This window comes from Struthio camelus, chromosome 13, assembly GCF_040807025.1.
Source record: "Struthio camelus isolate bStrCam1 chromosome 13, bStrCam1.hap1, whole genome shotgun sequence".
NCBI classification, from domain to species: domain Eukaryota; kingdom Metazoa; phylum Chordata; class Aves; order Struthioniformes; family Struthionidae; genus Struthio; species Struthio camelus.
Window position 1 is genome coordinate 7003083 of NC_090954.1, and position 23888 is coordinate 7026970.

The window sequence follows — 23888 nt, forward strand, 5'->3', positions numbered from 1 at the left end:
TGCTGCAAGGCGGCGCGACGCTGGGGACGGCAGGGCGCTTCCACGGTGGAAAACAAGCAGCCGGGGGAAGGAAGGGGATGCCAGCTACGCGGGCGTCCTGCTGCTACGACCTTTGGTTGCTTATTAAATGATGACATTTGACTGGTGCTTCCCACTGCTCCTCGCCTGGCTGCAGCCAGGGGATCCCACGCAGCTTTGTGCTACCGGGAACCAGGCTGCTCCCTGCGGCGTGCTGTCTTTGCCCCTTTTCTGGTGGCGCTGACACGCGTGCGGACCCCTGATCGGCCGTACCCGTGAGCTGATCCAGCTGAAAAATTCAGCATCTGAGTTGAGGGCTTAATTCTCGGCCCGCTCATCCGGCCGACCCATCAGCCTTACAGCCCTCTGAGTGCCGGTGCAAAGGAAGCGGGATGCACATCAGGGCTAGGATGTCCTTTTGGACAGCAGCCCAAACTGGGAGCAGTTTAAATGGCTTGTGAAACCACATCCTTAGAGGTTTTGCTTTCCTGCAATGTCAGGTCTACATAACATGGCATAAAGACAATGCACCGATCCATACAGCGTGCTGCTTACAACCTCCAAAACAGGTGTGCCTCCTATAGCCTTGGACTGCAGGATCACAGCATTTACGCTTAATTTCATGGCCGTTCCTGAAGTGCTGTTTAGTCCCTGGTTCTTGTAAGCAGAGTCTTGGGTTCAGTACAGGATACGGATTAAATCAGAGACAGGTGCTTCTCACAGAGGGATAAAGAAAAATAAAATACAAAGCAATATGCAGTTCACGCATCCCCTTTCCTCTGAACACGTCTATTTAAATGCATTTGGGGTTTTCAATATTTCACGCACGGTTACCTTTACCGGTGGCATATATACAGTAAAGCTAATTGCTACGTGGGCTGCTGTGGCTCAGTTTGCCAGACTTTACACCGAAAGGGAAGCCATGTTACAGGGCGATTCAGTTTGGCGTGTTTAGCTGCTGCAAGGAGACTGCAAGATGGGCTTCGCGCTTTCAAGGAGGAAAAAAACCCCGTCGCCTAACGGGACTTCAAAAGCTGCCCCCGACAAGCGGTGCCAGAGCCCACGCAGAGGGTTTTCCGGGAGTGGAGAGTTGCATCTTGTGACTGCCGTCGGCCCGCAAAGCAGCAGCGCGGCTGCATGCGCTCAGAGGAGCGGGCGCAGGACGACGTTAAAAGGGCCGTCCGGGGAGCAGGGGCAGGCGGCGCTGCCCGCAGCGCGTACGGCTGCCTTTCCCCTCGGCAGCGCGCTGCTTCACCTGGCTGCTCCCCCGGCACGGGCGCAAGCGAACGGCCTCACGCTGCAGGGCGGCGAGACTCGCCGAGACGCTCCGAACTCGAGACGGTCCCGTTGGGGAGCGGGGAAGGTGCGAGGGGGGGGCGAGAGCGTGCAGAGAGCTGCAGAAGGGACCCCGGCCCCGGGCTGCGCTACGCCGCTGCGAAGGGGAGAGGAGGAGGTCCGCACGGCGCAAACCCTCGCCCCGCGGCTTGCCCTGCGGCAGTTAAGCTGCACGAGATCCCAGCGTCCTACGCGAGCGCGAGTCGGGCCGTAGGGGGCCTGCCCCCGCTTCCCGCAGCGCTCGCCCGGGGGGGTACCGGCAGGGCAAAAACACAGGGGAAATCCCGCAGCGGGGACGCGAGTCTCAGAACGGCACGGCGAAAACGAGCGCCGCGACCCACCCAGATGGACGCTGCCCTCACAACTTGCAACGCAAGTACTGAGAGCTCAATTCAAGGCCCTGTTTCCTCTGCACAAAGAGGCTCCCTGCCAGGCGGCGATGCCCCGGGGAGGCCGGCTCTGCACGCGCTGCGCTTTGGGTACCCCAGGCGCAGCAGAAGACCGCTTGCAAAACCCTCGCTCTCTGGCCACGCAGCGTCTCTTCTAGCATTAAAATTCGTCATTTGAGCAGGATTTGGCTCATCTCTTGGGATGCCTTTGTGAGAAGTCCATAAAAGAAATCACCCTAGGTAAGTCCCCTATTAATAACTTACCCCCATATCCAGCTTCCCAGAGCTTCCCATTTGTAAATCAGCTTGTATTGCTGTGAAAAACCCAATCCAATTTTCTTCTTCTTTAGGGATAAAACATCAGGACAGGGCAGTCAGCCTGTCAAATACAGTAGCAAGGTGGAAGAGATGGAGGCAGAGCTGTAATAGTAATTCTCCAGCAAACCCATTTCTGAGCAGCGGCAGCGCAGAGAGGGGAGCTCCAATTCTGTCAAGGGTTGGGACAAGCACTTCTAGATACATTGCCATTTTGGGGGAATAACTGTGATGGTGACAGCAGGAAGGTTTCCCAAAGGATTTCATTATTTAGTTTTATGACCACGCAAAAAGGAAATGCGTGAACTATAACATCATGATTCTGTGTACAGTTATTTACGACTATGAAGATACTTGCAGAAGACTCTCATGGCCACGTCCAAAGCCCGGTTAAAGCAGTAGCATCCTGATAGCTTTATAAATCAGTATACTTGAAGAAGTATCTTAGTTGTATATGAGGAACTGGAGCAAGCCCTCCAGTACGCAGAGTGGTGGGGTACCAGGATGCTGAGCACCTTTGGACCTGCTGTGCAAACATACTTGGGTGATCCTGCAGCTTGGGTTGAGCATTTACTAACTCCAGCTTGGCACAGCCTGGGACAGGCTCCGCACGGAGCCCCTCGGGCGCTCTGCACCACCTTGCCAGTGCTGCGAGCTTTGCACGGGTGCCTCCTCTTGGACGCCGCACACGAGCGGCCAAACCACTTGCAGAGCCAAACTCGCATTAGGCTGCACCAGACCGCTCTGCCCCAGCTACATCACCCCACCACACCGAACCTTCCCTCTGCCAAACCAGCTCCAGTGTCCCAGCGCCTCTGGCACCAGTAATTTGCAACCTGGGCACGGCGCGTCGACTGTAGCTAATTCCCCCTCTATGCATTCCTGAGGGCAAACCCGGCAGCTGTGCGTGGCATAGCAGATTTGGGGTGGTGTTTCTATAACCCCTTCCCCACACAGATGTAGACAGCGCCATGCAGGTATAGAGGAACGGGCAGGATGCCAGAGGGCTAAAACAGCCTTGCACACCTGCAAACAGAAATAAATTCTGTACTTTAACATCCGACAGCAGACTATAAAAGGAAGCGGTAAGAGCAGATCACTATACATGAAGGGAAATTCATCCTGCTGCTAATGTCCATAACCTCCCCACTGAGAATAATGGATATCAACAGGAGCACAGGCATCTAAGAGCGCTTGGCTAAAACATGCAGTGATTTTTTTCTAAGCTTGCTCTAGGTACACTACATGAAATACAGAATTGCCGAGTTCTTCTTTTTCCCCCACCCTCAGGCTGAGGTAAAAACCCCACAAATTTAATAGCAAGGGCGATTAGCCGTTAGCATAAATTACCAGGGTCATAATGAATTCTCCATGTTTGCTTATTAAAAAAAATCGTGATCGTTTCTTCTGAGCTACATTCCAATTCTATACTACGTTATACTCCAGTTTAAACAAAACACAACCCAAAAGAAGCCCTATGATGGGGGTCCCACATGAAGTCAGACCAGACGATCACCGAGGTCCCTCCCACCTTAGAAACACATAAACACGTGTGTTATTTATTATCAGTATAGTACGGAGCCTGGCCGATCCCACTCACGCTTCGTTCAGCGCCTCCGTGGCTGGAGAGGAAGAGCCACGCTACCTCTGCAGGGAGAGGGGCAAGGAGAAAAGCTGGTTAAGTTTTCCAGACAGGGCAGTGATTTATGAGCGAGAGCGTACTCCGACTCCGACTTCTTCAGAAAGGAGAACGTGTGTACACGTCCTGCCGTTCAAAGGACATCTTGTGCCTATGAGTAAATCCGTCCAAACGGTCCTGGCTCGGGCTGCGGTAATGTGTTGAGTACACCATTTCCAGATGTGGCTTGTATCCTACTCAGTTAGGCTGCTTCCCTAAGCCAAGGGAGTTATATAAGCTGCAAGAGCTAATTGGATTATTTTTCCCAAACCGTCAGAAGAGGCTTCGTGGTGCCGGGGCTCGCGGCAGCCGGGCCGGAGCCCTGCCAAGCCCAGCTGCCCCCGCGCTCCCTTCGGGCCGGGGCAGACGAGCGGGTCGAGCGGTGCGGGGAAGACCGGCACCACCACCGACGGCATCCGTACAGCCGGCTCGTTTGCAACCCGTGTCCCGCAAGGGAGCGACCGAACGCCGCAGAACCTGCGGTATTTATTGTTTCAACGCCAGAAGCTGGGGATTTCGGAGGAGTCGGAGGGCGTCAGGTGCCCAAGCCTACCACGTCCCTCCTTCCTTGGGCTGCTCTGAAGACGGCACGCTAAGCGGTTCGCCAGTAAACTCCTTTCTTGGGAGGGTGTGGGGAGGGGAAGGAAGAGAAGCCAAGAAATAAATTAAGGTTCATAAAGCAAGACTGCTCTCCTCAAATATTTTCTTGTGCCGCCTGTCCCTTTTATGAAAGGGTGTATTAGATGGTGTCCTACTAGAGGAATGTTTTTCTGTTTTAACAGTAATTAGGAAAAGAAGGGGACGAGCATTTAGAAGGCCCAAGTATTTCCTCTCCACACTGACAAGCACTTCCTGACTGCGCGGCTCCGCAAAACGGATTACATCCATCAACTTCGTTTCCCCACAACAACGTTTTCCCCAAGCTTTGGCTCTTGCAGCAGCTTGTTTCCCATTTAAGGTCATAATCCCGTTTGTGGCATAACCCATCCCGGGGGGTCTTCACGGAAGTAATCATGAGGGCAAAACACTAAGAAACAAAAGCGTTGCAGCTATTCTTGGGAGGAAAGCAGGAAAGAGAAGAGAAAGAAACTGAAGCGTTTCCAAATGCCGCAGCTATCAGCCTGGGCCAGAATGGTTTGGTTCCTTTTATTTTTAATGCAACTGGATAGTTAAGTCAGAATTTAACACAAGGATTTAAGCTCAGGCTAAACTTTGAGCAGGTCACCTATTTGTGCATGCTTTGAGAATTACTTACGCCCTTGCCACGAGGCCCTGGATGGACTTTATACAGCTCCGCTAGAAATAATAATAATTAAAAAAAAAAAAAAAAGCAGGCTGGCACTCCTCTCTGCCACTGCCAGCAACGTTCTCGCTCGCCTCCGCCAGGCAAACTGCCACGCGTAGACTCACGAGATTAAAACAACCAGAAGAGGACAAGCGACAGGCGTTCCCGCTAGAAACGTCTATGCAAACGCTGCAAACCGCGCACAGGAGATCAGGGAGAGCGCGCCGCTCGCCTCCCGCGCCGGGACGCCCCGCTGAGGGGCAGAGCCGGCAGCCCCGCTCCGCTGCGGCGCCCCTTCCTGCCCGGGGGGCAGCCGGGCGAGCACCTCCTGGTACCTTTTTCAGCTGTGCCAGGTACAGAGGAATAATAAGACTAGACAGCGGCGGTGAGCAAAAAGCTGTTTGCACAAGGGTTGCGTGTTACGGTCACGACATTACTGGTTACGGAGGTTTTTTTTTTTGGAAAAGGGGCGCAAAACGATGCCTCCGTAGGGCACGGCGAGCCATACGGTTCGTGCTGTGCTTTGACACCGTAGAACAAAATTCAAGCGATATTTATAGCGCTCCAGTTGTTCCTTAAACTCTATTTTTCTGAACTGCCTGCGTTTTAGGGCCTGGGCGAGACCCAGCGTGAAGCCCTCCGCGTAAGGGCTGAAAACGAGGAGGCCGGAGGGTCCCCGCTGGGCGAGCCACGCTCCCACCCGCGCGATCTGCGTTACGAGCTTCACCAAATTTGTGTCATGCCCGGCGTTAACAGAGATGGATTTCAAACGAGAAGAGCAGCTGGCAGGATTAAACAAGCAGCAAAGCACACGCACGTTAAAAACAGGCAGTTCAGGACGGGCGAATGGAGCAAGGAGAAAACAGCCGGGCACGCTCGCCGCGCTCCCCGGCGCCTGCCTCCGTGACGGACGGTAACGTCTCGTTACGGCGGAAACGAATGCAATCGGGATGAATGTCCCACCTTCCCCTGGCTACGTTTTAAGCGCTAAGCCAGTACAAATTCTCAGGTTATATTTCACAAAAAATAGCTACTTAAAAAAAAAAAAAAAAAAAAAAAAGACCCCCACAAAACTGCTGGCAGTGCAGCACGGCGCGTTTCATTTGGAAGGTAAATCCTGCATTCTTCACCGGCAGATGTGAAAATATACCAGGCTTTAGCCTAACAGCCTCTCCCAGGACCAAAGGAAGCCACAGACCGAATTTATAACAAATAATTTTTCGATTTCCCCTGTATTGCTTAGCCCACTACAGACAAAATTACTAACAAACCAGCAGTTGCCGTGTCTGACAAACAGATGCAACGCGCTTCTACACATGCCGCGGCAGGCCGGAAAGTCCATATGGAAGCACGCCAGTACGTGGGATCATCAGTGAAACACTTGGATGGTAAAACCACACTGATGCTGCAATTACTGTCATCACCAAATGACCATTCAGCTCCACTTCTCCGCTGAGGCAAGACCGTCCCAACCCTCAATTAAAGAGAAACCGCGTTGTCGGGGTGTCTGGGCACCGAGTCAACTGGTACAACCCCCTGGCTGCGAGGAGAGGAGCGCTGACAATTTAAGAGCACACTTAACACGGAGCTGAACCAGGACACGGCAGCATCACCGTTCCTCAGCCATTTAGCTGAGAGAGGGGCAAGCTCAATTTACCAGCATGGTTTCAGGAAAACTCCAACAAGCTGATACCTGAAACGGTCTTAAAGCTGCACTTTGGTGCGTTATAAATCTCGATCACCACCGTCGCCCCTCCCACAGCAGAACGTTGTCCACGGAGCCAGAACTTCACCCCAAAGAGCGTTTATCCGTCTCCTACTAGGGTGGGGAAGGGAGCAAAGGAGGAAGGATCTTCAAGCAGTTAAAAACCAGCGTGGTCTGAGCTACCTGGCTCTCGCAGAGAACATCCATTAGTCGCTTCCCCAACCAAAATGAAAGTACCCCCACGCAGCAGAAAGTATCGGAAACGGAGCGCAACCTGTGGCCCCGCAGAGCTGTTCAGCAGAGCTCTGCGCTCGCGTCCTCCCCGATCCTCGCGAGTTGTGACGGGAACGGATTTCGGGAGAGGGCTTGGGTGGCAGCAGCTGCACTTCCCCAGGCAGAAGCAGCACCATCCACATAAGGGGACTATGAGTGGGTCCGTGTCCTGTTCCTCTTGTGGTCTCAAGACCTTTCCGATTCCAAGGTACTTTTAATTATGGTTACTAATTTTAAAAACTATGAAATGGCCAATCACTTTTACCCCACTAACTAGAAAAAAAAAAAGAGCAATCTAACGGGAACCTGATGTGCTTGGCAAAGTTTTCCCAAGCAGGAATAAACCCAGGTACGACCTAAGGTGCAGCAGCACTGCGCGAGGGAAGGCACTTTGGCGATGTGTAGCTTTGGCCAAACCCTGACCACGAAACTACACAAATCCTGCCAGCCAGAAGTCCTTTGAATTCCAGCACCGCAGGCAAGCATGCATCAACAAGAAGCTGCGCCTGCGGATCATGGCCTGAAAGAGAGCCTAGGTTTTGGGGTTTGTTTCTTTTGATTTGCTTACCTGATATTCATTTCATCTATAATTTCTCTTTGCCTTGCATCTCCATTTTGAATTATTTATCATCAGGTATCACATTCATTTGCATACTTTATGAGGTGCAAAATAAATGATTAGTCATCACATATTAGACTCTTCCAAACCATCTGTGCTAGGCTCAGCAGCCGTTTTCGTTTGGCTTTCTGTAATTCTTAAGGGGAAAAAATCCAAGGGGAGAATTGGATCTGCTGAAAACACACAATAAAATAGTCCACACGCTTGCTGAGAGCAAAGGGTTATTACTCCGTTATAGCTGTGCTCCACAACGAACACAGACCACCCTCTTTGGTGTAATTTAACCGGTGATACAAATTGCAAGTAGCATTATTTCAAAGACCGGTATTTATTGATTAGAAACAAGGTCCTTATCCTCTTCCTGCTCCCTCCTTGAGTCGTGCTGATTGCATACAATAGAGCACTATCACTTAGAGAGCCAATTAAGTCAACTTCTGAAAGGTAATTGAATAGCTGAAATTCTTAGTGCAATATTGTATTGCATTATCTTGATTGCAATGAGGAAAAACAAAGCAGTCGGAGCAAGGAGAATTAGAGAATGAGGCATTAGCAATAGCTAGGAATATCAAAATGGACAGAGCCATTGCCAAAAGAAAAAAAAAGCGGGGGGGGGAGGGAGAAAGACAACATTTTCTTTCTTTCAAGAAACCTGCCCTGGCAATGCCAGGAAGTTGGCCAGTGTAGCAAACGGCAGTTTTCTGGACCCCTGTTTTTCCCCTGTTGGCTCTGTCCATCTCCATGGTCTTTCCTCTCCCACCGCTCTGCCACAGGGCACAGCAGCGATGCTGCGCACGGCTGCATTCGTCCCCTCTCCCGGGACATCTCCGGCTGGAGCAGAGGGGATGCACCAGTGGGACTCCCTCGTGCGATGGCTTTTGGCCCCAGCTCGCGTGGAGCCTCCGGCCGCAGGCAGCGCGCGGTCCCACCGCAGCACTGACCCGACAAAACCACGCGATCCCCAGCAAGCTGCGCAAGGCCGAGGGGGAAAACCAAGGCACGCCCTGTTCCTAGAAATAATTTGGAATTTTTAAGTTCTTTTCTCTTCTAGTAGGGCTTTTCTGGAAAGCAGCAAAGGGAACGGTACTTTCAAGGGCCAACGAATCCAATATCTTGGCGTCCCGTAGTCAATTGAAAGCTTTGATCAAAGCATTTCTTGCGATCGGGGCTTTCTTAAGATAACGTCTTCTGTACGGATTTTCTGCAGCCTGCCGGAGGAATTCATACTGTACCTTTTCTCCAGCAGACCTGCTCTTTTCTGCCTGCTTGGCTATTTTCAAAAATACTTGAAGGATTTTAGATTGCCTCTGAGATGTCCGTACTGCTACCCAATTTGGCTAAAATGAGACTAGGGGTTTGAAACCTGTTAGGATGAAGGGCATAAGCATTGTTCCTTTAGAAAAAACAGGCTTAAACAAAAAAAAAAAAAAAAAGGAGGAGAGTGTGATTGTAAGCCTGCCAATACTCAGAAATTATATAAAATCACTCACTTAAAAGCAGTAAAAAACCACAGCACAAACCAAGAGCAGAATCCTCAAGAACCTGAAGACATCAGCTTTAAGTGGTCAAAATTTACCATCAATTTCCCAGGAACTGTTCAAAGTTACAGCACTCAGCCTACAAAGCATTTACAGAGACTTTAAAAAAGGAAGCTTTTTACACAGTCGAAAAAGAAGTGCTGCAAAAAACCAAAAAATCTATCCCTTTCTTCTGCAACCGCAGCAGATTTTGGTGTGACCTGTAACTCCTGTCCTCCTGCCCCTTCACTGCCCGGGTTTACACAACAGGAGAATCAATCTGCTCAACCTCAGAGCAAATGAATGGTTAACGGCTCTTTCCCACAGCTGCTTCGGCAAGGGCTGCCTTACTGCACGGACCATTTGCCCAACACCAAGAGTCTTGTTGGAGGAAATACGGCTGAACGGGGCAAGATCCTGCCTCAGCACTAGGACACCGGGATGCCTCCTTGGACACCATCTTGGCAGCGGCTCCCTGCAACCACAGTCCCCACTGTGAGCCCAGTACTACCATCATCATCTTACTGTTTTAGCGTCTCTGGAGCTGTCAATCTGAACCAAAACATCCATAAATCCATCTTGAATTTGGCAAAAATCACATAACTAACCCCAGAAATACATGAGATTACTCTTGCCACTCTGCAGCAGAAATAAAGCATTAGCACATCCTACTAAGTCCTGCTCAAACTCCTGTGTTGCTTTGTTCATCACTCCTCGCTTTATTTTGCGAGTGCCTCTGCAATTCTTGCCAAAAGACAGGACACAATTTAAAGAACCTGAACAATTTTTTTCACACTTGAACAGCCTTCACTCAAAACAAGCCAGAAGGCAGCCTAAACAGTCAGATATACCCTATAATCCATAAACAGGAGCTTTAATTTTGCCTTCCGGTGGCCAGTCTACACTTGTGTCTCCTCACACCTTTTCAAAAGCTCTTCTCAGTTATTCAGTCAAAAAAAAAAAAAAACATTTAAGGACTATATTTAGAACAGGTCTAAAAATTGTTCGGCCTTTCTGTAAGAGCTTACATCAACTCACTAGATAGAGGAGCCAAGAGAGACCAAACATTTCATGTAGCAGCACTTGCACTTGAATACCGCCCTCTGACACAGATCCACCGTGAACGCAGTCATATACCCACATAAATTACCAGTACATTTCAGAAACCTTGTTAATAGACTACAAATAAATAAATGGAGGTACGCTTCAAATACGGAATTAGTTGGCATTCCAGCAAGCCACCTTCAAGTCATTATTTCCTTCGACACATTGTGCGGTTCGTATTCTGATAACACATTCTCGTAGCTGCACAGGTACAAGAGCGGTGTACAGATCGCGCCCGGCAAAACAACTGCTGGCAAGGACGAGGATTCGGGTATTCATTGTTCGCCACTGAAGAGTTACATACATTTTAATTCCAGCCTCAAATACAATTTGGGCCGTGGCAGATGTTTCCTATAGTGCAAACTCTTTCTTTGAAAGAGAGTTAATTCAGTTTGAACACAGCGGCAACGAAGAAAGGGATTTAAACCAATATTTGCTGCTTACTCTCTCTAAGCTCTAATACTGCAGAGGCAAGAACGAGGGACTACTAAATTGAACAGTTAAACCTGCCTGCTCACAACATTGCTTCTGACTTCAAACAATCTCTGTAAGCCTGGATTTCTCTGCCACAATAGATTCCCCTCTCTGTTACATCAAACTCGGCTTAAATGAAATGAAATAATTTTAACAAGGCTCTTCAGGACACACAGTGATGTAATCGAGACGGGAGTATATTTCCTGCTTTAGGGCTGCTTAAGTTTCACCAAAAAAAGGTGCATGTTCCACTGCAAAACAGCTCTTCCTCTCCTTTTGTTACCTTCTGCAGTTTTCTCCTCTCACTCTACATTAATAAGGGGATCATTATTTCACCAGCTACAATCAAAACCTTCCATAACACAAGATCCAATTGCAATCTAACATTTACACTGTTACTAATGCCAAAGAGCCCTGAAATGCTGTTCATGAGGTCTGTGCATAAGGATCATCACTTCACCTACCAGAAAAGTGGGCTTGGAAAGTGTCAGCTGTCTAAATAGTACACCGAGAGGAGTTTAAGGGGAAAAGAAATACTGTAAATAATTGAAATCACAGCAAGAAATGTAGGCAGACCAGAAGGGAAAGAGGGTAACTCAGAGGAAGTCAGTAGCAAGAGGAGAGAAAAGGACTCCTACTGAAAACCCAACTAAGCAAGAGCGCGCGTACAGAAAATCCACCTGCTCTCACATATGCATTATGGAAGACACCAACACACAAAATACATCCTTGATCTCTTCTACAGTGTTTGGTAACCAAGGGGCATTATTTTTACCCACCTACACACTCTTCTCTTGCTTTCCCAACATCTTCCACTTTCCTTCTGCCCGCTGAATCACTAAGTCTGCCAATTACCCCCATGCTCTCCCCAGGGAAGGCAGCAATCTTGGCCGCTGAACTATGCTAACTAGCAAACATGGATTTTAAATGGCCAATTCTACCACTAATTACTGTGTTACCTTGATAGAGCCACTTCTTTCACCGCATCCTTTCAAGGTAAGGCCACATGAAAGACTTCCCGTGCGCTCAACACATTAAAGACACACTAGAGAGGAGTCTTGAACTCAGCTGGGGCTTCTAGGGACTACAGACTTGTGATCAGGAAGAGTTATAGAAATTGCTACCTTGGGTTTGAAGCCTTTAAGAAGAATTATCTCCAACCAGCTCTCTGGATTAACAGATGAGTGCTTGAAGTTTCAGTCCCAGCAGTAAAACAGTTCCTTTGATCACCGTAGCTGCTATGAAGGCCTAGAGGGTCATCGTTTTGCCAGACCTTTAAATATTATCACAATACTTCTTGATCTGCATTTAAGAAGTCATTAAAAAAAAAAAAAGTACAGACAACATTATTCAGAAGCCAAGCAATCTGCCACTATCTTGACAGATTTCAAAGGAGACATGAAACATCTGTCTTTCTCAAATGAGTCACACACTGAATACGCACTTTGAGGGCTCTGCCAACGTCCAAAATAAGCCACAGTTTTTCTCTGGGTACAACTGACCTGAGCAGGGGATGGCAGAATAGTCTGTTATGCTCTATGGAGCCTGAAGATAACACTTGGCACGATAAGCTCCAAGTACCACTTCATCTTTTGCTACAGTGCAGCACAGATTTGAGGAAGAGAGATTTCAGCTAGGCACCTGCAACTCAGCTAACAAGACAACCTTTAACGACTACCAGGTAATGAGATTTCTTACTGAGCGGTTCATCTGAAGGGCAGGAAGTGATATTAAGAACCAGGTAAAAATCCCAATTAAGATTGCTGTGCAGTTAAAGAGCATATAGAAGAGCTGGTGTTCTCAGAGGTAAGATGGATATCTTGCCACACACGACAATCAATTGATTTTTAGAGGTCAACTGCCAGACCTTACCGGCTTCCTCTCGCAGAACGCAGACAGTTGTCAGGTAAAAGCCTCCAACAGGCACAACTGTTAAAACACAGCCAGGCTCTGGGATCAACAGGGCTAACAACCGTGACCAGAACATGTAGGAATCTGGGTACTGAGTCTTCTGCGTGAGCAATTTGGCTTAAGAGCTTCTATTCAGGAAACAGGTTACCAAGTTGAGAGGTGACCACTCTACTCTACCTTCTACAGGCTGCAAAGATCCTGCATCATCCCATCCTATCAACACACAGCCCTGTTAGACAAGTGGCTTATCTGGACGTGCCTAATTGCTTATCAGACTCTCTGGCCAAAACCTATGCTTGCGTATAGCAGAGCAGAGATTCACAGGCCTCTAAGGCAGTCGGACGGGCAAGTCATGGTTCTTAGTTGTGTGAACAGCAAATCTCGTGGCTGGAAAGGCATCTTCCAGCCTCTGTTCCAACGGCAAAACGTGAGATACTCACTCCTTGGATTTCAATGCAAGATTGGCCCTTGTAACATCTCTGCATGCCACATGGAAGAGGTTGGAAATCCAAGTCCACCTTGGACAGGGCTACCTTTCTTCTCCAATGCCTCATTAAAAGGAAGGAAGCCTGCCTGCACTTCTAAAAGACATCTGAACCTTAACTGTATTGTCATGCTGGCAAGAAAAGGAGGGAACCTTGTGATTCAAGAAGGGTCTGCTGCTGCTGAGAAGCTACACGTGGGCAGTTTTCATTTGGTGAATAGTCCACTCTTTGCCCAATGGGACAAACACCTATTCACCTTCATATTGCAAAGAGCTCTTTAGACAGACTTAAAACAACAGCACTACCAGCTGAAAAAAAAGGGAAAAAAATAGGAAGTCTCCCACTACACCAGACCAAAGAGCGAGTCGGGGGGAAAAAAGGATGAAGGAAGTTTTGAATCTGCCCTGGACATAATGCGTCACAGTCTTAACCTGCTGCAGGTGGGGGATAAAGAAATAGAATATCAGAGACCAGAAATCAGGTTTATTAGGACCAACCAGGTAGATAAAAGACAGATGATCACCAAGGGATAATGTCTCTATTTTGGAATCAAGTAACGGCTAACTTGCTAAAGCTGACTAGATGCTTTCAGATTTCATACACGTGAAATTAGTGTCCACACAAGAGTACTCTCGTGAAACGACAGGATTTAAGGCAGCCAAGATAATTATCTAGATCCTTCTTTATCCCATTAGTGGTTTTCATTCATGTCCTGGAACACCATAAGCGGATTGTTTGAGAATTATTTGCCCTCCGCTGATTCAATCCCGATTGGAATTATCTTTATACCTCAGTACCAAGAAAAGAGATTACATCCTTTCCAGGGCTTGCTGCAATGCCCTCTTTTCTGAGACTCTCTTTCTCTTTTGTTCTGCAAGGTGATAAAAAAGAATCAGAAAACAATTGTCATTGACACGATTCTGCCCTGACCTCCTCTCCCATCCCCACACAGGCGTACGGGAAGAGGGGGACACGCTCACCCTGCCGCATCCCTTCTACGAGACGGAGGTAGGAAACGCAGCGGCGCGCTCCTGCACCTGCGCGGGATGGAGCTGAACAGGCTTGGTCATCCAACTACGCAGGACAGGATCAAAAAACGATCCTGGCTTCCGTTTGTACCACTCTCCAATAATACAAGAACAAGGATGAAACTGTTAGAACCAATTAAACAAATCACTTCATGCACCAGAAAGAAGTGGAATGAGAGATCCCAGGGGCGTATGCTAAACGTCTCATTTCATGTTCTCTAGCAATATATGTCACTGTGCAAGCTCAGATGGAGATAAAGCCAACATAATTCAAACAGCCAACACAATCCCTTGCTTCGAGGCCTAAAACAACAACAAGACAAAATTCTCCTCTCAGCCGCTCTAACCACCTGCCAGGTTTTGTATTAATGGAAGAATTACATCTCCTTCCAGGTATGGCTGGGACACATCTCATCTCCCTTGGGCATCCACTGCAGGAAAACAGAGTCTGCAGAGGAAAGATTCCTGGACAACAGGAAAACTATCTTTCCTCGGTATAGAAACATAAGAAAGTGTTCAGACCTTACATAAATAAGAATGCATTTTTTTTTAAAAAAGCTTGTTTTACAGCTTCATAATGAGATCTGTAGGAGAGTTATCTTTATAAACAAGTTATTAAAAGGGGGAGGAGGGACATAATAATAGCAGGTGCCAATTACTCAGCTCCCAGCAGAGACTTTTCAATTTCTCACCTTCCCCCAATGCAAGATGTGCCACTGTACGCCAGCACATTTATTTGCAAGTGTAACACCCTTTCAGAATATTTCTTCTCTCCCACAAAACAAAGATGCACTGCTGTTGTACCACCCCTGTATAGCGGTAGTCCATTTCCCCACCAACCTTGCCACCAAAGTTGGGACCAAAATGGCCGGAAATTATTTGGAGAGGAGTGGAACAGCAGAAAATAAATACAATAAAGTTATCTTTTTATTTGACTACAGCCTCTTCTACTGCCAATGCGAATAGCAAATTTAGGGTTTAATTGTGACTGCCAGGTTTGTGTCTCTGTAAATATGTGCTTAGTTTCAGGAACAAAACCCCAGTAATTATCTTGTTATTTAAAGATACAAGCATAGCTTCAGACAGTGAATGCTCACACTGGAAATGGAGCCATCAGCGATCCCATCCTTTGAGGCAAGCACACCAAGGTAATGATTAATACGACAAATGTAATCTGATCCTTTAAAAATCATTATTTCTAAAATCAACAAATAATCACCAAGGCCTTCAGCAATCAATACATAAGATAAATAGACAATTAAATTGCAAAAGAAACAGAAGAAAGTAGTTAATATTTGCCAAATACATGCCAAGCGCACTTTTTTGTGGTAACCAAATACTTCCAGTAAATAGACATTTCAGCTCACTGGAGAGGCACTTTCAGAAAGTAATAAATTAAACTAATAAAACAGACAGACAGGGTGGAACCAGACACTAATGAAACAAACTGATCTATAAGGAGCCAACCCACAATCCATGCCCTAATTACGTTCATTTACCATTCTGGTTTCTTACCCTCTTCACCCGGGTCAGCTTTTTAAGCTCACTGAAAATAAGGTTTCATGCAACTTTACTGGAATGACAAAGCAGCAGAGAATTTCAGAGAACAAATTAAGAGGTTTGCGCTCAGCTAGAATTTGCATTTCCAATTTTTTAAAATACCTCTTGCTCCCCAAAGTCTGCAAATTAATCACCTTTTAAATACAATTCCTTCTGCTCCTTCGATTTCCTTCAAGCCCAGTCTGCAAGGTGTGGGATAAGCTCCTTCTCAGCATCGCTGTCACTCGGTGAGCTGCGCGCAGCGCCAGCAACCCACACACCCTGCCCATGCAAACATCCCCCTCCGCGGGACGCGTCGGCACTTGGTGGCGAGGAGGGTTCAGCCTGCTGGGCTGCTGCAGAGGTTCACTCCAACCGCACAGTATTAACTGCTCGCTCTTTGTTGCCATTTTGCTGCCTGGACCTCATCACCAACCTCAAACACCTGCTGAAAGGGGGAACGTGCTTCAGCACATCCTTCCCGCCGCTGCCTTGCGGAAGGATTCATCTTTGGTGCCAGTCTATTGATGGAGGTACTCGCTTGTGTTGACTCCACGACACGAGCATGGATAAACCCTATCCTGAAAAATGTGCGGTCCAAGCATGGGGCAAAAGACAAGCACAAGTCACCTGACCGATTCAGGGGACACAACCAACAACCCTTCCATTTCATGCAGCACATCTACTCCTTGTGAGAACCACTCAAGTTCGCCAAGAAGACATCAGAAGTACCATTTACGGACAATATTTACAAGCAGCCAGCACTGTGTAAAGGATGACACATTTGAACCAATGAGGATTTATTATCACAGTGGCAACCATCTCTGGAAGTCAATAGCTCAGCATCTCACTTGGCCCCCACTCCTAATCTTCAGGGTTAGGACATGGAGGAATCTGCCCAATGGACGGCCCGTTGCCTCCCTTGGTCTGAGGCTCAAGCGCACTCTGAGCAGAAGCATCAGCTCATCTGGACCACGAGCGCCCGGAAAACATTGCCCCTCCCGCCAGCTATTTCACAGGTCTCTGCAGGAGGATAACGCACATTGCTAAGCCCGCTCCATCGCTGCTGCGGTGGGAATTTACACTGCACTTCCGAGTCCAGTGATCAATAAAGTCACGTTCTTCCACCCTGCCCTTTTCCTGGCATTAGCCTCAGAGGATCAACTTTGACGGCATGCAACAACAGAGACATCAGAGGCAACTGCTGGAGCGCTGGTGCCAGAGGCCTCGCGGCCGAGCTGATCGATCGCGCGAGCAGGAGGTTGTGAGCCATACGCCAGAGCTGTGCAGGAGGCACCGGCGTGCTCGGCTGAGCCCCCCAAACCACCGCAGCCACGTGAGGGGCAGCCTTGGCCGAGAGCAGACGATGGCTCCCTCAGCTTGTGCCCAGCATCTGATTCCAGCCTCACTCACTGTGAAGACCTTTTTGTCTCGTTTTTTTGCTTCCCAGATGAAACAGATGTCTGCCCCTGAATCAGGATTTCTGAAAGGATGGGAGGAGGGGATATTTTAAAAACATCAAATTTTTGCGTTTACTCTAGCCAGCACCACACCAAGGTGCTGATCACGCACGTACTGAGACCGCACATCCTCTGGGCTGGCCATGGCTCACGCACAAGAAGTTAACCTCGGGTCAGACTGGAGGAAAACTCTTTTCCCAATCAGTCATGAGCGCACGTTAGCAAAAGATGATGGACACGAGACACTGGACTGAAGGTGGACGAGATAGGAGACCTGGAGGAGGGACTCGGAGCAATCTCAGCTCTGAACGGGAAGGGACCGGTGACACCTTCTCTCCCCGGCCACCCTACCCTCTGCTCATCCTTCATACCAAAACCATGGTCTGGAGTTAGGGGAGCCACGTATTTGGTAAGCATCTGGTAAAGTTCCTGGAACAGTGAATAATTCAAAATAGACAAGATTAAGAGAGGGAGAGACATGTAAGAAGTCTGTCCTAGTTATTTTCCTCCAAAAATCAAAGGAAAAAGAAAGGTCAGGAGAGGAAATATAGGCAAATGGAAGACAAAGAGAAAAGCAGTATCAAAGACAACTCTGGAGAAAATGCGATGAGATATGACATGAAAAAGGAATAGTTAAAACACGAAAGGCAAGATCAAAAAAAGGCAAAAGATCACAGTCTGGGGCTACAGAGGAGGGAGAGGAGACCACCACACAGTTTTCACCAGCGTTAATTGAATAGTTCATTTGACAGGTACTTTTCTGTGGCAGTTGTTAAGTCTGAGAGAGTCTAACACCATCCAAATCCATCTGCCACACAGTCAATACAGATATTTTTCTTGCTCCTCACATCGAACGTAGCGATATGCAAGGGGTGCACGTCCCAGCAGCTCTACTCTAAGCTCCCATCCGTTGGGGAGCAGAGGAATACAGCGGTACGGTCTTCACTAGAAAATTTTCCACAGCTGCTTCTGCATGAAGATCTTGTAATTAATGACGGGTATAGCGTTTTTACAATGCTTTGAATAAAACAGATTATACAAACATGTATCCTTAGCACGTGTATTTTAAAGCAGGTCATACCTCCGTACTGGAAATGTTTCTACGACTACATGCAAGGGGCTTGCACAAGTTTTGTGGTCCCGCAGGGCTCCTATCAGAACAACTATGAAATTCTTCAGAGCAATGACAATATATACAGGATTTATTACAGCATACATACAAGGAGCAAGAGACAGAAAAGGTCTCCAGGTTAAACCTTATTTCCAAAAAGCTCTCACGATCACAGAGAGAGGAGGGAAAAAAAGCTATGCTAATTAAAGGATTCTTAAAGACGTGATTGGGATGACCTTTGAGGAGTAGGTGTAAAGCGGACCAGTCAGTGGCACTGACACGCGTCAGTGCTGCGCTCTTCCCTGGTTTGGTAACGGTCCTAATACCAACAAGCCTTAAAATACAAGTGCAGTAATTATGGCGCAAAGTAAATTGACGATGCAACTGAACAAAACGCATAACGAACAAAAAAGCTAGGAGGATATTAAGTTTTACACAGAAGCTCCTTTAAAGCCTATTTACATTTTAATGCTATCGCTGTCCAGTGTAAAATAGGCAGAAGTTAAAACAACTTGTACAAGTGCGTCGGGTGACTTCAAAACACAGAGCAACCTTTGAGTAAGTATTTACACTGTACATAGCACAAGAAGGCAAGAATATTTAAATATTAGCAGAGTCATTCCAAGACAGGGTCACGCAGAAGAGAAGATGAAGTTACAGCGCTGTCTCTGTGCATCAGAGGTGCGTCCATGGCAATGCACTGATCTCGGAGACAAGAATGTGACTTGACACCGGGACAAAAGCAGAAGGAGAAGCGGCCAACGCTATGATTAACGCAGAAAGAGAGATTACTTAGAACAGAAATCTGCCCTTCCTGGATTCTCTGATTTCACGACGGAAGCCTGACATGAGCCGTTTTTAAGCGCTGGCTCAAAAAACAAAGCAAAAAAAGTCATAATTGAATAAAAAGTCCCGTCCCCCCCCCCAACACACTCACTTTAATTAAAATTAAAAAGGCCACAAAATGCACTTCCCTGTCAAAGACGACAATTGTCTCCCCAAATCTGGAAGTTATTAAACAGATGCTTGGTCGGCAATCCCTGAAAAGCCTCTCTGTCTAAGAGAGTTAACCTTCGAGCCCTGGCAAAAGCCCTTTGTTTATTTTAATAGTTTTCACGATCCTTTAATTTGCTCGGTAACTTCTGCCTTCACGGCAACCCACTCCACTCCCAAGCCCAGCTGACCTTTTCGGTTCCCATTTCTGCAAAAACAAAAAGCCGAAACTGGAATTGCAGTAACAACAACGGCATTAAAAAAATCTTCAGGTGAAACGTAAACCTTTGTTTCCAAAAACTTTTAGGCAGGTTGCTGGGGCCCGCAGGAGACCGTCAAGGACACCTGCAGCCGACGGCACCGCTACTCCGAAGGGACAAACGGCTCTTCCCAGCGCTCGGCTCGCGCGAGCGGGCAGAGCCTTTTCACTAACGCTACAGACATTTCAGCCTCATCTCCAGGATTTTCAAATCCAAAGGCTAGAAGAGAAAAGCAAGACAAAGCGAGCTGCCCGGAAGAGCCCAGAGTTTCGGTGAACTGATTTTTTGGTTAACCCTGTCGTTTCAAACTCAGACTTGCAAATCTCAGCTGGCGTTCACTTGTGCCAACGGGGGACGAGTATTCAGCCAATTACTATTTTAGACGTAAGTTTATGTTCTGGAAACAAAGCTATGCAAAGGTCTTTGCAACCCAGCCCTAAGCAGGCTTCCACCCTGAATTTCACTTCACATTTTTCCATCAGAGGAAATAGGCAGAGACACACTGCACTTCCCTCACGCTGCGTGAACCGGACACGCCAGCAGAAGACTTTCTGCTCTGCTCTCGCCCCAAGCAGCCCCGTAGGGTCTCCTACAGGATCTCGGGTCTCCTGGAGATACCTGGGTACGCAGCTCAGTGCCGAGCCAGACCGCCTCACGCGACACAACGGACACTTGTCGGCGTTCCCGCACGTCGTCAGCGGAAAGGGAGATCACTTCTTGGGGGAGCGGTTTGGTTTTTGTGAGCAGGGAGAGCCGATGTGCTTAATTCAGCGGGGAACCAAAGTCTACCTGCGGCGGCCTGCTAGCAGTTCTGCCAAATTTATCACTAAAGCAATCCTTTCGTAATTTAGTAGGCCTCAAAGCTTTCTGGAGATGACTGGCAGCTTCACTTAAACTAGCAAGCTATAGATTTGTTTTACCTTAAACACTAAGTGAATAATCAATGAACATTCGGGATATAAGCACAAATCAATGATTTCTTTTAGGTGAATCAAGTAGAATCACAAATTAGAAACAGTTTTGTTATAGGACAGAAGTAAACCAAGAGAAGTACCTGATATAATTGGGTTTACGCGTTACCTCCTCTGTCTGCTTCTCTCCTGCATGCTGCCCTAGTCGCTGTTCCTGTAGGAGACACAGCTGTCCTCCAAACCCTTGTGACAAGAGATGTCACTATCCCTGTAGCGCAGGTGGGAGCTGAGGCATAAAACCAGCTGAGTGACTTTCCCAAAGTCCTAAGAGATGCAGCAAAGCAAGGACCTGACTCCACGTCTCCTAAGCCCCAGAACACTATCTCGGTCGTGGGAATATCATCTTCCTCTACTAGTAACTCAAACTCCATCACACAGCTATAGCTGGAGCAGTGAGGGTGTATGAAAAGGTGTACATGAAGTACAGACCAAGAGCACATTTTAAAAACCTAGCAAAAACTACAAAGAAATAAAAACAGAAATACGTTGACTGCAGACAACGAAAGATTTATTCTGATAAATGCACATCAACAGATTGCACGGTGTCACTCACTCTTGGGATGAACTTGGTCAAATCATATGCAAGATAATTTTGCAAATGCTGCTGCATTCCAGCCACCAATTACACATGACGCACCACAAAGACCAAGTAAAGGCTCTCAGAAATGCTCACACACATCTTATTTGTCATGCATTTTAATAAGAGTCTTCTAAACTCTACAGATCCTTAGCCCAGTCCCCACCTGTACTTCCTCAGACATCAGAAGTGCACTTTGGAGCTGCTGCCATCACTCCCACTGCTAAACGCTCCATGTGGGCGCAGGGTCAGACCTCAGCGCGGCAAGACACCCCAGCTTAGACCAGGGCTTTTATTTGCAACCTCCTGACAGCACAGCAGCTGCAGCCAGCGTCCATGGCCTCAAAAGGGAGCTGTAAAAAACCTGACATTAAGTCAATATGGGAACTGGGTAACAGAAATGAAAAGGGAGGAGAACTCCTGGGTACTGCAACAGAAGATGCAACCCTTATTTAGCAATATCATAAGCTTCGCCTCTGCTGCTTCAAGAGAGGATTAGCGTTCATGGTTTTTATGCGTTACACGGTAAGACTTTGTAAACTCACTCAGAGAAACTTCCCTCCAGGCCTGACGTTGTACCCGAGTCTAGTCTCACAGACGAGGCCCAGCACCCCACCAGCTTGGCCAGCGCGCAGGGTGCCACGCCGCCTCCCTCCCGCACCGCCAAATAAGCACCGCTTCTCTGCGGAGATGCCGTCCGAGCCTGCCCGGCCGCAAGGGGAATCAGAGCAATGTTTGCACGCCAGCGAGTGCCCTGCGCCAAGCCGTAATAAATACCTCCATATCCCATTACCAGCCGCCCTCGTGAGACGTTCTCTTTGCCTCCCGCTTTCCCTGCCACGTCCACAAGTCAAAAGGAAGACCCTCGGCTACAGCTTTTGAAAGCTGGAATCAGGAACGAAACCCTCCGCATGACTCCGGACAGGACCCTCCCAACATAATCCTGGAAGGCAGCGTTTTACAGTGCTTCAAGGCAAAATTAAGACAACAAAGAAAAGAGCTCTAGACACAAGGCAGGGAGCGCTGACAAACGCTGGCTCTTCTTCTGCATCCCAGTTCGCCACCCAGCCGGTTTCCAGTTACCTACCTGGCATATACACGACATTGCTCTAGCTGCATTTTGTTTTCCCCACACACGCTTGCTTCTTCTGACTCAGCACTATTCCTGCCTTTGCTCCATCTACTAACTGAAGCAGCACTTGCAGCTGCAACGAACAAAAATGATGTTAAGTTTTGTTCTCCCTCCCTCTTCTGCCTCCCAAAATTTGACACTGCTCTGTTCTAAGGGTCTCACCAAGGTGAGAGATGAAGACCGCGCACTCAGAACAGCGCTGAGACACTCCCGCAGCGTGTGAACAGCGAGTCCTTAACGGAGCTGCCTATATCTATTTTGAAACGTTTTCACAACTCCCACAGGAAGAACAACTCCCATGGTATGAGCATCCAAAGTACTGCACGATAAAAACTGATGTTACTGGTTTTAAGTCACTGTATATGGAGCATCTGAAATTCTTAGGCAAATCTACATGTATAGAGATGTCTGCAACTTCGGCTTTATGCTGGATCTAGACATAGAGCTGACTGGCACTGGGTAACTATAAACCATGAAAATCTGAGGAAAAAAACTGCCAAAGAAGCCTGCACAGGAAACTTGGGAACGGAGCCTATTCTAAGCTACGGAGTTGCACCCTGGAGGTTAAAGCTCCAACTTCAACACGCAACGTTTCCTTCACTAAGGAGCAGTATGTCAAGAGCCTCCTAAAAAATTCATGTGTTCTTCCTCACACACAAGGGCTTTATCCCAATTTGAGATTCAGCCATTCATGAACCGCAACTGTTGGAGCTGCGCAAGCACAGACGCTTATGGCAGACAGCTAGAGCCGAGCTCCTTGTCGCAGCGGCTCACGTGCCAAACAAGAAAGCGTAAACTGAATGAGCAGTTGAGGCTTCCTACAAGAACAGCTAGTCTCATCTACTGTCAAGATTTAACATTTTCTCTTCAGTTCAAAAAATAAAAATAAAAATCAAAAGGACATAAAACACCTAAAGAAAACAATGAAAAAAATTCCTGCCACATTTACGGCTTTTGGGGTAGGCTGCAATGCAAAGCCAGGGCAAAGAGAAGGGCTGCAAAGAGTTGGAAACAGGGTACGTGACCGGTCGGTCAGTCAAGATGAGGTCCAATGTTACAGAGGAGAGCTGAACAATTGACATCATTTGAAAGAAAAATAAATTAACAGCCAGCAGTTTAAATTTGTTCCCTCTCATCTCATCTGCCCATGTGACTATCTAAAGTTATAAAAGCTTCTTGTTTTCCCTGAGCCCTCAGTAAAACATCCCTTATAATCACCACCTACTGCATGCCAGCGACTGAACTTGCCAGTGCTTCCTCGCATCTTCCCAAAGGATTAATCCTCTGACTGCAGGGCACTTTCCAAAGCTAAATCCTACAGTTCCACCTGATGATCACAGGTTACAGAGGAGTTTCTTTCGAGGAGGCTGTTTGTTGAAAGTTAAATTGTGCTTAAACCTAAAACCAACGAAGAGAGCAAATTAAGCTCTCGCTACAAGGCAGACGCCCACCAGGCACTGTAATTGGACTACATTAACCAGGACGTAGGATTGCGGAGCCAAACTCCATACTAGAATAACAAGCAATCAGGCAAAGTCCCAGCCGCTCCTCCTAGGAGCCCAGCTTCTGGAGGGGCTGTGGTGCCAGAAGAAGGGTGGAGGACAAAAACACACCGTTAGATCTCCACGCACCTCACCAAATCCCAACTGAGAGTCTCAGTACACTGCACCGCTCTGAAATTCTTGGTGATTTTTAATGCTTTCGTACGTTAG

At 47.7% G+C, this 23888-nt stretch overlaps 1 protein-coding gene across 2 annotated transcripts in view; it reads right to left on the minus strand.

Annotated features, from left to right (window-relative positions):
• Positions 1 to 23888, minus strand: part of MGAT4B (alpha-1,3-mannosyl-glycoprotein 4-beta-N-acetylglucosaminyltransferase B) — a 59713-nt gene that overhangs the window by 31056 nt on the left and 4769 nt on the right. Inside the window, exon 1 of one of the 2 annotated variants that reach the window (XM_009672128.2) lies at positions 22132 to 22153. The exons of the other annotated variant lie outside the window; for it this stretch is intronic. Coding sequence (XP_009670423.1) covers positions 22132 to 22138 — 7 coding nt within the window. The 5' untranslated portion in view covers positions 22139 to 22153. Of the gene's footprint in view, positions 1 to 22131; positions 22154 to 23888 lie in introns of those variants that run through there. 2 annotated transcript variants of the gene reach the window in all.